Source organism: Manacus candei, unplaced genomic scaffold, assembly GCF_025592945.1.
Source record: "Manacus candei isolate 608988 ecotype Guabito, Panama unplaced genomic scaffold, ASM2559294v1 h1tg000014l, whole genome shotgun sequence".
Lineage (NCBI taxonomy): Eukaryota > Metazoa > Chordata > Aves > Passeriformes > Pipridae > Manacus > Manacus candei.
In genome coordinates this window covers 81,842,237-81,858,205 of record NW_026138062.1, presented here as the reverse complement: position 1 = coordinate 81,858,205, position 15,969 = coordinate 81,842,237, and the positions used below count along the sequence as shown (strand labels likewise).

General features: G+C 42.2%; 1 protein-coding gene across 2 annotated transcripts in view; it reads left to right on the top strand.

The window, feature by feature from the left end:
* The window catches only part of PGM2L1 (phosphoglucomutase 2 like 1), a 29,944-nt gene that overhangs the window by 7,851 nt on the left and 6,124 nt on the right, over window positions 1-15,969 (top strand). The window contains exons 1-11 of one of the 2 annotated variants that reach the window (XM_051779517.1): window positions 457-554; window positions 668-835; window positions 5,697-5,803; window positions 7,365-7,449; window positions 8,068-8,151; window positions 9,809-10,002; window positions 10,630-10,819; window positions 11,034-11,131; window positions 11,854-12,034; window positions 13,536-13,629; window positions 14,715-14,844. In XM_051779517.1, the coding sequence (XP_051635477.1) occupies window positions 782-835; window positions 5,697-5,803; window positions 7,365-7,449; window positions 8,068-8,151; window positions 9,809-10,002; window positions 10,630-10,819; window positions 11,034-11,131; window positions 11,854-12,034; window positions 13,536-13,629; window positions 14,715-14,844 (1,217 nt within the window). In that variant the 5' untranslated portion in view covers window positions 457-554; window positions 668-781. Of the gene's footprint in view, window positions 1-456; window positions 555-667; window positions 836-5,696; window positions 5,804-7,364; window positions 7,450-8,067; window positions 8,152-9,808; window positions 10,003-10,629; window positions 10,820-11,033; window positions 11,132-11,853; window positions 12,035-13,535; window positions 13,630-14,714; window positions 14,845-15,969 lie in introns of those variants that run through there. The other variant, XM_051779516.1, reaches the window with a different exon arrangement.

Genomic DNA, 15,969 nt, shown 5'->3' with positions numbered 1-15,969 from the left:
AACTATGGAGAACAAATAGCTGGGTGTGTACAACGTGCAGTTTGTACACTTGGAAGTTTTCAGCTGTTATGGAAGTTTAGGAAATGCCTGAATGAACAGAGGGATCACTGGATAAGAATCCATCCTGTGTAGAGTGGAATGGGGCTTGGTGCAATGTGGTGTGGTGGAAGGTGTCCCTGCCCGTGGCACAAGGGTGGAAATGGATGATTCTTAAATGACCTCCCAGCCCAAATGGTCCTGTGATTCCATGATTTTACTGTGCCTCTTCACAGACCTTTCCTGTGGGTGGGGAGGAAGGAAACATTGCTCTGCAGCTCAGATTTGTCTGTCTTCCAGCAGCACAGATGAAAGATTGAATTGCATTACCCGCCTTGGAAAAACCGGTTCCAAAGTCTCTGTGCTCGTCACTCACAGGCTTTGTGTAGCTGGAAGGTGTATTAATGACCAGACAAACATATCAGTTTCCAGAGCAAGAGCTCTGGAGTCTTTTATTAATAAGGATGAGATGGGAAAGGGAACGTGATAAAAATGAGTGAAGGCCAGTTGGTGCACAGGTATTTTATAGGATAGGAAGAACTTGCACCTGGAATTACCTAAAACCAAGGAGTGCATATAGTTCAGTTCCTGATTTCAGGCACTAAATGAAGGCCTTAATCTTCTTTTGCAGAATCAGAAAACAAAGGAACAGATTGAGAGCTTGTTGCAGGATGGGAAGCACAAGGAGCTACGGGATCGTCTGTGCTGCCGGCTGAGCTTCGGCACCGCCGGGCTCCGCTCGGCCATGGGAGCAGGATTCTGCTACATCAACGACCTCACAGTGATCCAGTCAACACAGGTGAGCTGGACACCTGTTGGGAGAGGGCTCAGTGGCTCCTCAGCAAGGATTTGGTCCCAGTGTCCCACTGGAACACAAGCAGAGGCTGGAATGCAGCAGCTGTTCAACAGCTGGGTGGTAGCATGTGAAGTGTTCAGTGCTGAAAGGGAATTAAGTAGCTTGAGGAGGTTTAACTGCGTATTCTAGGAGGCAGTTCTAATCACTTCCACTGGAATTTGGCCAGTAGTTAGTCTGCTAAACTGCTCTGTAGTTGGGAATCATTAACTGTTATATTTTAAAAAGCTAAATGAAGAAGCAACAAGAAAACCCCAAAAAGCAAAGCTACCCCCAAACAAACCTTGTCTTTCATTTTTAGCCCCAGTTGTGAATAACCACACAAAAATAGCAGATTTTACTGAGCAAATACAGAGGAATTCAGATGAGAAAGCAAAGTAGGCTGACTGGAGATCTGTATTGGGAATGGTTTAGCTTTTGGGGAATCTTTCCAATATTACTGGTTATGCTTCCCACCACCTGGGTTAGATAGCTGGTTAAGTGGCCTGGAGTTACTGTAGCTCTGCATGTGGCTCTTTCTACTCTTTTAAGTAGACAAGAAAGTAATTTAAGATACGAACTTTAAAGGTCTCAAACTACAAATCTAGTGTTACATGTTGGATTGGAGGTGTTGGCGATTCCTGATTTATCGGTGATTTAATATTTGTGCATTGGGTTACAGATATCATGGGATTTTTTTTTTTCCAGGAAAACATTGTCATGTGATCTCTTTGAGGACTAGTTCTTTGAATTTTGGAGTATTTTGGGATGGACTTCTTGATTTGAGTAGAGAGGGAGATCTTGGAACACAGACACAGCTCTTGCCCGGGGTTAAACCAAGACGCTGCCCTTTTGATAGTTGTTAGTGTTGTTGGGGAAGGTCTGTGCTCGTGGGGTACAGCTCTGTCCAGGGAGGCTTCAGCCCTAATTCCTGCTCCTCTGCCAGGGGTCAGGCTCTGCTTGGTGCTGGTGCAAAAGAACTGGTACATGGAGTTGAAGATCTGGATATAGAGGCAGCTGTGGAGTTGTGACTGGTATCATTGCCACGGGGGGTAGAGTGGTGGGAGAGACTCCTCACTGTCCTGAACCATGGTTTAGATTCTTTTGAGGAGCTGTTTCAGTTGATTTACAGCCAGAAGGTCCTGCCAAACTCATCTGCCATTCAGAAATGCTCTAATAGTATGAACAAAACTTACTGCTGTGGCCCAGGTGGTCCCTGTGGATGCAGTGGGAACAAACTGAAGAGATTAAGGAAAAAAAAAAAAAGGCAGTTTAAAAACTGCCATTTTGTCACCAGTGGTGGAACGGTTAAAAGTAGCTGGGCTGATTTAAACAAGTCCACTTCTCTTTGAAGCAGAGTAAACCTCTTACTCATGCAGAGGAAGTTTGTAAGAGTCCTTTCACTCCTTGGCCTGTGCAGCCTGTTGGATTTGGAGCTCGTGGTGCCTTTGTGCTCCTGGGCTCCTGGGAGCGTGGCTGAGCGTGGCTCTGCTGACTGATCCACATTCTTGGCAGAAAGGGAAAAGTTTCCCTTTGCCTGGCGGGGAGTGGGAGGGCAAGCTCAGTTTCATGGGAATTACTGTTTTTTTGAGAGCAGCAGACTGGGTTTGTGTCTGTTCACTCCCTCTGTAGAGCTGCTATTTTTAGTTGTTTATTGAAGCCAGATATCAAGTTAGGAAAAGCAGCCTCTGGGAAGTGGATTAGAACTTGTTTTTGAAGTAAACTGTGTAGGGTTTAGTCTTTGTTTGAGCACTCTGTGTCAGAAGTTTAATAGCAGGAACAGTTTTGCTGAGCTTAGTCTGAAAATGGGTAGCCCTGTCTCTCTGTATTTGTTTTTACCTGGGACAGGGATAAATGACCAAACAGCAGACTTGAGTGTAATTAACATTTCCTTCAATTAAAAGAAACTGTAGTGAATTCACACCCTTAATCATATGCTGTGCCCTTCATTTGATTTTGATTTGATTATACTGATATTATGAAAAGTCTGATCCAGGAAGGTACAGAATATCCAGCAGCTGCTTTGGACTCTCCTGAAAACTGTAGGTACATAACCTGCATGTAAAGCCCTAATTTTCCTGCTCAAGTATGGCTTCTTTTGTGCTTTTTAATTATGTCCAGATGGTTTTATTAATGGGAAAGAAACCTGTCACTGGCTTCTACAGTGACAAAACCACCTTTGCACAAGGAGATTCCTGTTGCTGTAAAAGCAAACCTAAGGGTAATAGTTGAAAAACTGTAAATACAGGATTTCATGAAGCTGTTGGTAGCTCTCTTGATTTCACCAAGCAGAAATCTTTTCATCTCATTGACAGCATCACTTTTCCCTCACTTCTTTTGCACTTGAGCATCAGGGGCTGGGCTTGCAAGAGGATTAATTAAAACATGGCTGTAGATGCACACCTGTTGTTTTCCATGGATTTTATATCTGGAAATCACCTGAACTGTGCAGTGGGATGGGGAATTGTGATACTGCAGTGAATTTTGGTGTAGATCTGAGGGGGTTACACACTTGTGTGCTGACACCTGCTAATAAGTCATTGTCACCACAAGGTGTACATGGTTCTCATTTAGAAGTATTATGAACTTAATAACAAGGGACACTGTCAAAACCTGAGTCTTATTAAAAGGAAACAAATTCTTTACAATGAGAAACTTATTCAAGAGAGGACTTATCCCCAGAGGTGTTGGAGCTACTCTGTGCCCTCAGGGAAAGGGAGGATGGTGTGAACTCCAGTGGAGAGACTCTACACTCCCTCTCACTGACATTTACTTATTTACTTTCGTTTTCTGCAGCTTTAATAGAGGTATTTGGACAGTAAACAAGTCCAGTAGGACTGGGTTAACTTTAGCTGTGGGATCTCCAGCTGAGCTTAAGGGATTTTGTTAATTTTAAGCAAACTGCTCCTTGGCAGAAAGTAAAGATGTTCCTGGGTTTATTCACATGGAATCTTTGATTCCTGTCAAACAGAGAAGCTGGTTTAAGAGGACTTCCTAGGAAAAAATCTTACCTCAGCCTTGAGAGTGTTACCTGGATTGTGGTGGCACCAAATAGCTGCCAAAAATGCTTGGGCAGAAATCCTGGGGATGAGAAAATAGAGAAGATCTAATCTGCTGAAAGGAGCAGCACAGGCTGTTCCTTTACAACAAAAACAAATCCATTCCTCTGTGTTCGAGGAATGAGGGAATGGAAAGCTGGGAGCAGCAAAAGCTGGGAGCAGCGTGAGGGTGTGGACCTGAGAGCCAAAAACCCAACTGAGCTCTGGTGGTGGTTGTTGGGAAGTAAGGAAGGGGCGAGGAACACATTGGATGTGCAGAATCCTTGAAGTGCCCAGACTTGCTAGAAAGTTCCAGGGAAAGCCCCTGGGGGTTTGATGTGAAATAAAAACCACTTGCAGCAGCTTTCCATCTGTGCAGAGTGGTTTGTAATGCACTGGCTGTGGACAGGAGTATTAATTGTTCTGTCTCAACTCTGTCTGTGCTGCTTCTGAATACTTTATATGCCCTTGTTTGCTGTTTCTAACTAGGACCGGTTTGTCTAAAATCCTGTTTCTTCCATAAATTGTCTTTTTATGCAGTTCTTGATGTTTGAGGCACTAGTTCAGACAAAATTCTGCAGTGTGCTCTGACATCCAGGTACTGGGAGTCTGAACAAGGGATCTGTTGATAAGAAATCTGCTGTTCATTTCTCTACACATTATTCACTGTGTTCAACTCAAATTTAAACATGTTTTCCCCATTCCTCTGTGTGACTTGGGCTGGTGGTTGTGCCATAGCACAGCCTTCAGTCCTGTCACTATTCTAAAATTTTATTTCTTTTAAAGTTTTTATCTTTATATTTATTTTAAAGCTTTTCTCTCTGTGAATCCCTCAACATCTGCAGCTGAAGCAATTCTCCAAAGAGATGCCAGTGCTTCTTTGGTCCTGCTTTGAAACGCATCCTTTTAGAGTCCAGGGAAGGGAACGGAGCTGGGGAAGGGTCTGGAGCACCAGGAGCAGCTGAGGGAGAGTCAGATCCAGATCAAAATGTCTCAAAGAATTGCATTTAATTCTGGTGGGAGGAAAAATCTGTTGATTTCTAGTACGAAACACCCTCACTGCTACCAAGAGACAACTTGTACCCTGTGAAAGGCAGCATTTTTAGAGTTAAGTTCCCAGTGCTGTTGTCTGACTGTAGTGAACTGTAACCTCTGGAAACTTCCATTAACAATAGTGCTTCCATCTTTTTATCTAAAACTGCTGATCTGCCCTGGGTTGTTTCTGTGATGGATCTCCAGAGAGACTCTAACTAGGAGGTAAATGGATGTTGAGGCCACAGGGGAGGTGAAACTGGAGCACAAGATCTTTAGAAGTCCTTTCCAGTGCAAACCATTCCATGATTTTTAAGGCAAATTTAGTACTAACACTTTGGAAACAGTGTTGAAAAGGTGTCTTGACTTGTGCTGTGAGCTCAAGAACAAAGACCAGACTGGCACAAACCTTATATTGGCTGAGTAGATGGACTCCCAAAAAATGGATTTTTTTTTTTTTTCAGTTGAGCCTTTAAGAACATAATTTGAATAAATAAAAGCACAGTATGAATTAAAAACAAGTGTTTGCTGCCTGAGGATTTACTGTTGTACCACTTTTATTTCCCACAGCTGTTTCTCTGGTTACTTTCTTTCAGTGAACACTGGGGAAAAATCACTGCTGCTCTTGTGAATACCATTATTGAGGTTTTTGAGCTGTATTTTGCCTACTGACATTATCCATCTTCTGTGAAAGATCATCTTTAATGTTTGTGTGCTAATTCTTATTTTTCCCTTGTTTTTTTTTTTTCTCTTTCCAGGGGATCTACAAGTATCTTGAGAGGAATTTTTCAGACTTTAAGCAGAGAGGCTTTGTTGTTGGATATGACACACGAGGTCAGGTCACCAGCAACTGCAGCAGTAAGAAGTATGAGTATTGATTACATTTGCAAGACTAGAAATGAAATTGTGGCTTTGAATGCTTTCTGTTCTGTCAGCATTTTTTTGTGATGAACTGGGCACTCTCTTCCCCCTCCTTTAGTCCATTTAAATAGTAGTGAAGAGAGGCTGGAAATAAATTCTTTATGGTACCAGTTTGCCAGAAATGTGGAGTGTAAGGCTGGTCACTCCAAAGAATTTACAGGTGTAAGTGCACAAGAACATGAGGCAGATGTTGAAGTTGATATGCCTGGAGAAAAATTTGAATATGAAGGTAAATTCAGAATATTAACATTTAGCTTGAAATCAATAAGTGTTACTGTGCTTCTAACACTGTCAATCTTTTGTATTTTGCACCTGATTTAAGCATGTTTGGGGGGGGAAAAAAATCCACCTCCAGCCTCCTGTAATCCAGTGTATTTTCACTTCGGGAATATTTGACCTGGAATGCTTAAAATTTAAATTTCAGTGATGTCAAATTGTGCCCTTTGTAACAAAAGGGGAGATAACTTTCTCAGTTCTATGAGGAATCTTAATCTCTTGTTATTCCAGGAGCAAAAAACATGTGATAATGGCATTCCTTACAAAACCCCAACCTAATTAGTTAGCTAATTAGTATTTAGGTAATGAGTAGTTAGTTACAGCAATTAACTACAATAATTAACAAAGTTGTTTCTCTTTTTTAATATTATCTTTGTCAGCACTGCATATTTTGGGGATGTGAAAGTTCTTGGTATGACAGAGCACAGAGTGTAGTGACTGTCTTCCAAGAGTTTCTCCTTTCCCTGGAATTGTGCCTCTCCTTTCCCTTGGGCCTCGATGTGTGTGGCCCATTATCCACCAGGCTTGGGCTTAAGGGGTTTAAACTCACCTGTTACAGTGTTTGCATATCCAAATTGTGAAGGTTTATGCACAGCTTAAAAATGGGGAAGTGTAAGAATAACGTTCCTTTTTAGCCACACAAAGCCTGGAATTCAAACCTGTCCCAGGATCAGTTCTCAGCTGCATGTTTCTTGTGTCCCCTTGGGGTGACACACAGTGACAGCAGTGCTGAAATCAAACTGAACCTCCCCAGAAAGGGGGTTTCCAATGGGAGCAGTGCTTTTCCAGCACTTTATCCAGCTTATAGTAAAGTCAAGGTTTAAAACCATGGGTGCTGTTGCTATTTCTAAACATTCTGGAATAAGAGTGAGTTGCTTTGCAGATGGATATTTTAGGAATAGGTTTCATGGATATTGTCTGAAGCTGCTGAACAAGCATTGTGTGGGATACAAAATCCTTTTCCAAACCTGCTGTTGCAGACATCTGGTCCTTCAGACTTTCTGGGAAGTTGGTTCTCTCCTTGAGTGAAGGACAAGTGTCCCTCCAGTAGGTTCTGTATCTTTGTGTTCGGTATCACCGGTTCATTTGGGTGATAGACTGAAGATTAAACCAAAAAGCAATGGAGGGATTGGAGAAACAATTGTCTGGAGGTGACAGGAATGCTATCAGGTTACTGCGTTGCTGTGGGGAGTTGGATTGACTGAATATTTTGGTTTTCCTGTTGTTAGGCTTGCAAAGCTCACTGCAGCAGTGCTGCTGGCCAAAGATGTCCCTGTGTACTTCTTCTCTACCTATGTCCCCACACCCTTTGTGGTGAGTCACCTTCTCTTCCATATCTGAGTTTACTAAAAACATGAAACAGCGATTTGCCTCCTAAATTGTTATTTAAATGGAAAAATAGAGGCTGTTCAGTGTGCTTGGCCCTTCAAGGAGGCTGTAAAAATATCACTGAATTCTTCTGTGCCTCTGCTTTTAATATCTCAGAAACAGAGCTGTCTCTTCTAGTCACAGCAGCTTTTTCTTGCAGGATTTTAAAATCCTTGTTTCTGTTCCACAAGGTGTGGATCTTGTTTTGAGGCGAGGACTGAAATGCTGGGAATACCTTTAATTTGATTTTTAAGCCTTTTGGTGAATTCCTTCTTTCTGCTTCAGCCTGTGTCTCTGAAGTGCTCATGTAATCTGAGCATAGATTTTAGTTGGCTTACGTAACTGATAAAAAGAATAATGTTTTTATGCAGCAGAATAGGACAAACTTTTGTTACTGGCTGCAGGAGACAGTGATGAGTGTTCATTTATACATTTTCCAGATAAGCTGGTGCAACATGAAAAGCCACTTCTGTAGCATCCTGTTGCCTAACTGTCCTAATATGATGTGTGTGGCAGAACTCTTACCCATGTGGGTAAATGGCCATTTCTGGGTTTCCTTTGTAGCCCTATGCTGTGCAGCAGCTCGGAGCTGTGGCTGGAGTGATGATCACAGCGTCCCACAACAGGAAGGAGGACAATGGATACAAGGTAAAGCTTGTGAAGTTCCAGTATTCCCATTTTGCCTTATTGTGGAACCACAGAATGGTTTGGGTTGGAAAACACCTTGAAGATCATCTCGTTCCAACCCTTGCCATGAGCAGGGACACCTTCCCCTTAGACCAGGTTCCAGCCTGGCTTCAGACACTTCCAGGGATCCAGGGGCAGCCACAGCTTCTTTGGGCAACCTGTGCCAGGGCCTGCCCACCCTCAACATAAAGAGGCTTTTTTGGGAGCACACGTAGGTGTGCATTAGAAGATAAATTATTTCAAATCATTCATCCTTCTGTAACCTGAACTACTGTCCTGCAGCGAGAACATGAGACCACACTGGCTGTGTGTGGTGAGCAAAATCTGTCGTGACGTTCCCTGGAGCCTGATCAGCAGCTGAAGAAATGCTTCAGCAATTTGTGTTCACTCCTTAGAAGGAAAAAGTTAGTTTAAAACTGAGCTAGAACTGAGGTGAATTAGTGCACACAGTGTGACTGTGCTGAAGATGGGAACAGTTTAAAAGTTGACTAATAAAACTTAATGTGCTGTTCCCTGTCAGGGTGTTTGTCTGGGTGTTGGAGGTGTGGGTGGCTTCACTTTGAAAGCTGGGGGCAGCAATACCATCCACAACAGCAAGTGCTGCTCATGCACTATTGTAACAGTATTTAATTTCTAAACTTTATGAGAGTCTGAACGAAACTCTCAAGTTTAACTAAGCTGAGCACTCCAGAAGCTTCATAACAGGTCAGTGAGTGATGGCAGAGTTGGGAAAGCCAATCCTCCTGTGCACAGGGAGAACTCCTGCACTTGTCTTCCCTGGAACAAGTTGTAAAGTACTGCACCAGCCCTTGCTTTTGCTCAGAATAAGGAAAGAAGCCACATCAGTTTTCCAGGTGCTTCGTTTCTTAAGAACCTTTATGTGTATGTCTGGTACACAGCACTTTTGTCAGGATACTGTGGGTTTTCCTGGTCTTTTGCAAGAACTGTTTCATCTTTCACAGCTTCTTCTGTGAATTCAGCAGGTTCTGGACAATTTGAACCAAATGTGACAAACTGACAAGAAAACAGAGGCAGATTCTCTGAGCAGAAAGTCTGCACTGTGATCTCAGCCGAGTGTGGGAAAACTGGCATCTAAATAATTCTTCAGCAAAGACTCTCATAGTTCAGGGTTTGATAGTGTTCCCAGCTGAAAGATTACAGTTGTTCAGCCATGGAAAAACACATACCTTGGCACTCTGCTTATCTCTTCTGCTCTGGGTTAAAAAGCAAGTCGTGTTTCTTTTACCAAAGGAATGCCAAACCATGGGGAAGGTGACATTTTTCTTCTCTTACACTTTGTACAACAGTCTCAGGTGTAAATGCCCAGCTGTGGTTTCTCACATCCTGATATTTCAGTCATAATAGTTAAATACCAGCTTTTTTTTTTAAAACAGGTGGTTTTGCTGGGTGGTTTTATCATTATAGAACTGAAATCATGAATTCAAAAGTTCATTGTAAGTGTTTCCAAATGGCTCTTGAGAATCAAGCCAGTCAGATGCTGAATTTTCTATATCATTTGAAAAAGCAGAAAGTATGTAAAGTCCTATAGTTAAAGTAATTTATCAAATTAATAATCTTTTGTAAATAAACTGTCTCATTTTCTTTCAACCTCCATCAGGTTTATTGGGAAAATGGAGCACAGATCACTTCTCCTCATGACAAAGAAATTATAAAATGTATAGAAGAGTGTGTTGAACCATGGAATGGCTCCTGGAATGAAAATCTAGTGGACACCAGTCCCCTTAGGCAGGATCCTCTGAAGAAAATATGTGACTGCTACATGGAGGACCTGAAAAAGATCTGTTATCATAGGTATTGTATAAAGCAAAATGTGCTTAAATTATGTTTTTAAGTAAGCTCTGGGCTACGTGTGGGAAAACTGACTGCAGACAGACTCCAGTGTCTTCTCTGTCAGTAAATTAGTAAAATCACCATCCTTAGTTTTAGCTTTATCTTCAGCAAAATGGTTTAATCCTATTTCATACAAAGGAATATGCTCAAAGAGTCCTGAATAAAATGCAGAAATTCAGAGTAAAGGTGTGGTTTAGGTGTATGAAATAGAGGTGAGGAAGTTGAAGTTTAAGTGAGGCAGAAAACAAGGCTAAAAGGAGGAGGATGAATGACAGGCGGAGTAGAACCAGAGTAACATCTTTAAGGTGGTGGAGGAGCTTGAGTTTGATGTAGAAATCAGCAGTTCATTCTTGGGAGACTTTAATCCAATTCAGCAGAAGGTAAATACTTCATTTTCCAGGGGAAGCTTTAAACCAGCAATTTCTGGTGAAAGTCCAAATAAGCACTTTTCACTCCTTCTGTCTTTGAAATTAATGCAGAGAGCAGCAGAGTAGTACACGGTGGGGCTGCATCTTCTTTTGCTCTCTCTCATGGAAATAGTCCTGTTAAACGACCCAAATCTTACAGAAATGTTGTTTTCCTCCCCAGGGAGCTAAATGTGCAAACGAGTTTGAAGTTTGTTCACACCTCTTTCCATGGAGTTGGACACGACTACGTGCAGTTGGCTTTCAAAGCCTTTGGCTTCCAGCCCCCCATTCCAGTACCTGAGCAAAAAGATCCAGACCCAGACTTCTCTACTGTCAAATGCCCCAATCCTGAAGAGGGAGAGTCTGTGCTGGTATTTTGGTTTTTACTTCATCAGATTTCTGTGGAGGGGGAAAAAAACAAAATGGGGAAGGGGACTGGGTGAACCTGGGTTTCAGCTCTATTGATGCAGTGGGAAGTCCATTATGGGATTTCTCTTTCATTGTGTTAGATGTAAGTAGGAAGGCTGTGGTTATTTGCCCTTATTTTATATTTTTACATTTTTTACCCTCTCCTTCTCCCATCAGGAATTGTCACTGAGGCTTGCAGAGAAAGAAAATGCTAAAGTAGTAGTGGCCACTGATCCAGATGCAGATAGACTGGCAGTGGCAGAACAGCAGGAAAAGTAAGTGATGGGACCTTTTATCTCTTTCCTTTGCGGCTTAGCTATTTGGGTGTTTTTCCTCCTAGTTACATATTTTGGTGTAGCTCCAACTGCATCTTGAATAAAATCAGTTAATAACTCAAAGATTAGATTAAATACTGTTGTAAATGGCCAGATAAAGCTCAGCTGAAAACTGAGTGGTTACTAAAGGCGGTAAAATCTCCTTGTTACTGTTTTTTCATTTATATTGGGCAAACCTGCCTTGGCACAGTTAAGTGTTGTGGGCTTTTTGTTGGGGTGTGAGGTTTTTTTGTTTTCCCTGCTTTTCCATATTGAATAGAAACTATTTTTTTTTTCCACTAACAGGCCCCAATTCTGCCCGTGTAAGTAAGAGTTGTGCAGGCATTGCCTGACTGCAGTGTATAGATGGCATAGACTGCTCTGTATGAATCAGTTCTAGCCAGCTCTGCTGCTGGTGGATAAATCCAGAAAAGCTGAGCTGTGTTAAGGCTCACAGTGAGGATACTCTGTGGTATCTTTGCTGACAGAATCCTCTGGGCTTGTAAATCCTCAGGATGTGATGAGTGTGGAGTCCTGTTGGTCCGGTGGCTTTGTCTAGAGCAGCTTGTCAGTGGTGTGCTCAGATCCCTGTTGTCCCAGTGGCTGCAGAAAACCTCTTCCCCCTTAGTGGATGCTCCTGGGAAACCTGGGAGAGCTCTTACATCTCCCTCTGCTCTCTGCAGTGGCTGCTGGAAGGTGTTCACTGGCAACGAGCTGGCAGCTCTGTTCGGGTGGTGGATGTTTTCCCGCTGGAAGGAGAACTGCTCCCAAGATGCTGATGTGAGGAATGTTTACATGTTGGCCACCACAGTCTCCTCAAAAATTTTGAGAGCAATTGCCCTTAAAGAGGGATTTCACTTTGAGGTAAGCCTGGGTTCTGCGACGTCTTGGCAGGGTAAGATCTAATTGCCATGTTCCCTGTCTAAACCCCACCCATGACTTCATGACATGAAAAGTAAATTACTCCCACTCTTTTTGCCTGGAATTTTGGTGCATTTCAACCTATGGAGAATGTTTTTACCCAGACAAGCCTGATTTCATCCACTGCAGCATCCTCAGTGCATGTCACAGCTTGCAGACTGTGAGATCAACTTTAAGCAAAGCTGCATTAACAGGCAATTCAGATTAACACCTAAATTACAGATAAATGCCTTTGCCATGGTTATTTTCCTAGAGAGAAATTCTTCTGTGTGAGGATGAAAGCTTGTGCAGCCTGCTGTGTTCACTACAAAATGCTGATGGATTTTTAATAAGCATTTTGAGGTCACACAATGTTCCTTCAGGTCCCAGTAGGGTTTTTAATTGGGTTTTACTTCAAGTTGTGACAGACACAGGAACTGTTACATTCAGATCTTTGATGTAGCTTCATTAAGAATTTGCTAAAAAAGAAAATGGATACCCCACAGACTGACAGTTTATTTTAGTTCCTACATTCAAGGATTAAGTCTGATTTCTGAGGCTGTTGGATCTTTGCCAGAAGAGGAACAAGTACCTTAAACCTTAGCACAAACATACAAAAGTCCAGGTCTTGTTTAATCCATGTCTTAATTAGAGTTATGTGCTATAGGAATAAATATTTTGGCAAACGATGAGGAATTTAAAATTGAAAGCAACTGTGAAAACCATTTGAGTGACTGGCCAGATAAGCTTAATCAGGTTGAATCTCAGTTCCTTGTAGTGGATTTCATTATTTCAGTAAAATACTGGTCCTTTTTCTGGAAAGGGATGTATTTGACTGGGGGGGGGGAGCTAAGGCCCCTTGGTCTCCTGCAAAAACTTCCCCTCTTTGTACTTTCCTTCTCATCAAGACTGTTTCTAAGCTTTTTGACTGCTTTTGAGTGACTTACCAAAAAAAAGCAGTGCTTTTCCTTCCCATCACCTGAAATGGTTGTTTATATTTCTGTAGCTTTTCCTTTTGAATAACTTTGTCTCATCTGATAAGCACCACAGAAGATGTGACCTTAGAGAACCACAGTCTCTCAAACACGTTTGCTCCTTGATTAGATACTCATGTCCTAGTTGAGTATCCACTAGGAAAATGCTATCCAGCAACTCTTTGCCTTAAATTCATAATCTAAACTGAAGTGATTACCTCTCTGCTGTGTCTTTGCTGTCTCTATTCTTTTTGTCAATTATTTAGATTTAAATTTAGGGAAATTATTTCAAGAAAATGAGAAAAATGTCTTTAAGCTTTAGCATTTTGACTGCAGCAGACTTTCCCATTGACCCTAAAATTCACAATATGTTTTTTTTTCCTTTGTGTGCTTTTTGAGTCTGAAGTGAAGGAATAGTGGCTTTACCTTCTTTGACTTAAAACTTAATTGAAAATGGGGTTTTTTAAGCACTATTTTTTTTCCTCTTTTAGGAAACGCTCCCTGGTTTCAAATGGATTGGAAGCAGAGTAAAAAATCTCCTGGATAATGGGAAAGAAGTCCTCTTTGCATTCGAAGAGTCTATTGGTAGGCTTGTTAATATCCCTGTAAAATGTTGAGAACTGGGGGGGGAAGTGTGATTAGAAAGGACTGACCTTAGTTATGAAACAAATCACCCACAATGTACTTTATTTTTTTCCTTGTAGTTACTGGTACTGATATTTTGCTCTCCTCAACTTAACTTGCCAACTACTATAGTAAATTACCTACATATGACCCTCTGATTCTGGTGTTGTGCTTTGGATACAAACATGTTCTTTTACAGCTTGAAAGATTTTGGAGATTCCAAAGCCAAACTCCAGTTGCTTTGTGGCTTCTTAGCTGAGACACAAAGCACAGGATCTGTTCTTAATCAGTTTAATACCTTACAGGTCCTCTCAGTGAGGACTTATTACCAGTGGCCATGTGGAAGTGGGAGGTGACTTGTGCCACCCACCACACCAGTTCTTTTGGGAGCTGTGTCCATCCCCTCTCTCAGAACAGCATGAGGGATCCAGCTGTGGCAGGAATAGCATTAAATACCTTATGGAGGTGTGTAAATGTTCCTGCTGACCTTGCCTTGAGCACTTTGCTGATCTTCAGACACCACCTACCTGTAGAGAACTGTCTTGTGAACGTTTGCTGTAGGAGTTCTCCATTTCTTGGGATAAATGGAAGCTTTCTGGGACAGTAGTTTCCCTCAGAGTGTGGGGGCAAATAATTTCTCTCAGAATATCTGAGAATGAAGCATGCACTGAAGAGGGGGGGTGTCCCTGCCAGTTCTATTCCTAAAATTCAAGCTTTTAACCATAAGGAGTTAGGATCTTGCTGGTGCATCCCTTCAGGAAGAAGGAAGCTTTGTGCAGCTCTGGTTCATGGCTGTGTTTGTATTTGTTTAGCACTGCACTATGACAGAACTCCCCAGGGAGCAGATGTTATCAATCTGGAATTAATTGACTACAGCACGGATCTTTCCAGCCCTATAACCCCCAAGTTAATTAGATTTCCCCTGCATATGCAGTAATAAACCAACTTATGTGTACTGGCCAATTTTCTTTTACAGGATAAAAGGTTAAAACCTAATCAAGGAAATCAGTGTAATAATTTATCTTTTTTTTTTTTTTTATTTCTAGGCTTTATGTGTGGCACATCAGTGTTGGATAAAGATGGTGTAAGTGCTGCTGTGGTCATTGCTGAAATGGCAACGTACCTGGAGGGCCAGAACCTCACACTGGCACAGAAACTTGTTGAGATATATGAAATGTGAGTTGTATTCTTCATTAGTATGTTCTACTTAACTATTTTAGAGTGAGAATATTCTAATAAATATTTTTAATGCGTCCTCTGAATGTTTTCTCATTGTAAATTGGGTTTTTTGATGTATTATGGATTACAGTCCCATCACTAGTGCAGATGCCACTGTACCTAAAGGGGCTCCAGGAGAGCTGGAGAGGGACTTTGGACAAGGGATGGAGGGACAGGACAAGGGGGGAATGGCTTCTTGGCTGTAAGGGTGGGGAGGCCCTGGCACAGGTTGCCCAGAGAAGCTGTGCCTGTCCCATCCTTGGAAGTGTCCAAGGCCAGGCTGGAGCAACCTGAGGTAGTGGAAGGTGTCCCTGCCCATGGCAGAGGCTTGGAACTGAATGATCTTCAACATCCCTTCCAACCCAAACCACTCTGTATCTGTGAATTTCTATGGATTCTGTGAATACCAAGGACTGAAGAGGCCCTTTCTATTGTATTTCTGCAATAAATAGTGAAATTTTGCATGGGGATCTACCAGGGCAAACTGTTTTTTCTAGTTTGATTCCTGCTGTGGTACTTCTCTTATGTTTGAATGGGAGCCATATCTTAGTTGTGGTGTCTTTAAACACTTCCCATTTCCCCTTGAACACGTGCTGGGAGTTGTTTTATCCCATACTGAGATCTGTAACAGAGCAGAGGTGAAAGGAAGGGTGTGTGTACAACAGCTACAGACACAATCCCAGCAAGAAAAAGAAGATCACATGTGCCAGAATTAAGCCAGGTACTGAGGTGAGCCCAGATCATCAGCAGAAATTCCTGTGCTTTAACAGAACTTACAGCACAGAGCAGTATCATGGATGTCATTCCTTCTCCTGCCAGCCCAGCAGGAAGACACTGTGGCCTTTAGAAACCTGGAGTGAGGAAGCACAAAGGATGATCAGCTTTTATCTCTCCATGGTACTCAGGGTTTTGCTCTGTCCTGTGCAAACTGTAGCCAAAACAACTCTGTGCAGGTGGATCAGAATGACAGGGATAGCAAACAGGATTCCTCTCTCAGTCACACCTGATTTTTAAGCTGTGGAGAAGGGTCTCTATAGGAGTAGAAGTGGGTGGAATATGGTGAAGAACAGCTTGAACAACTTA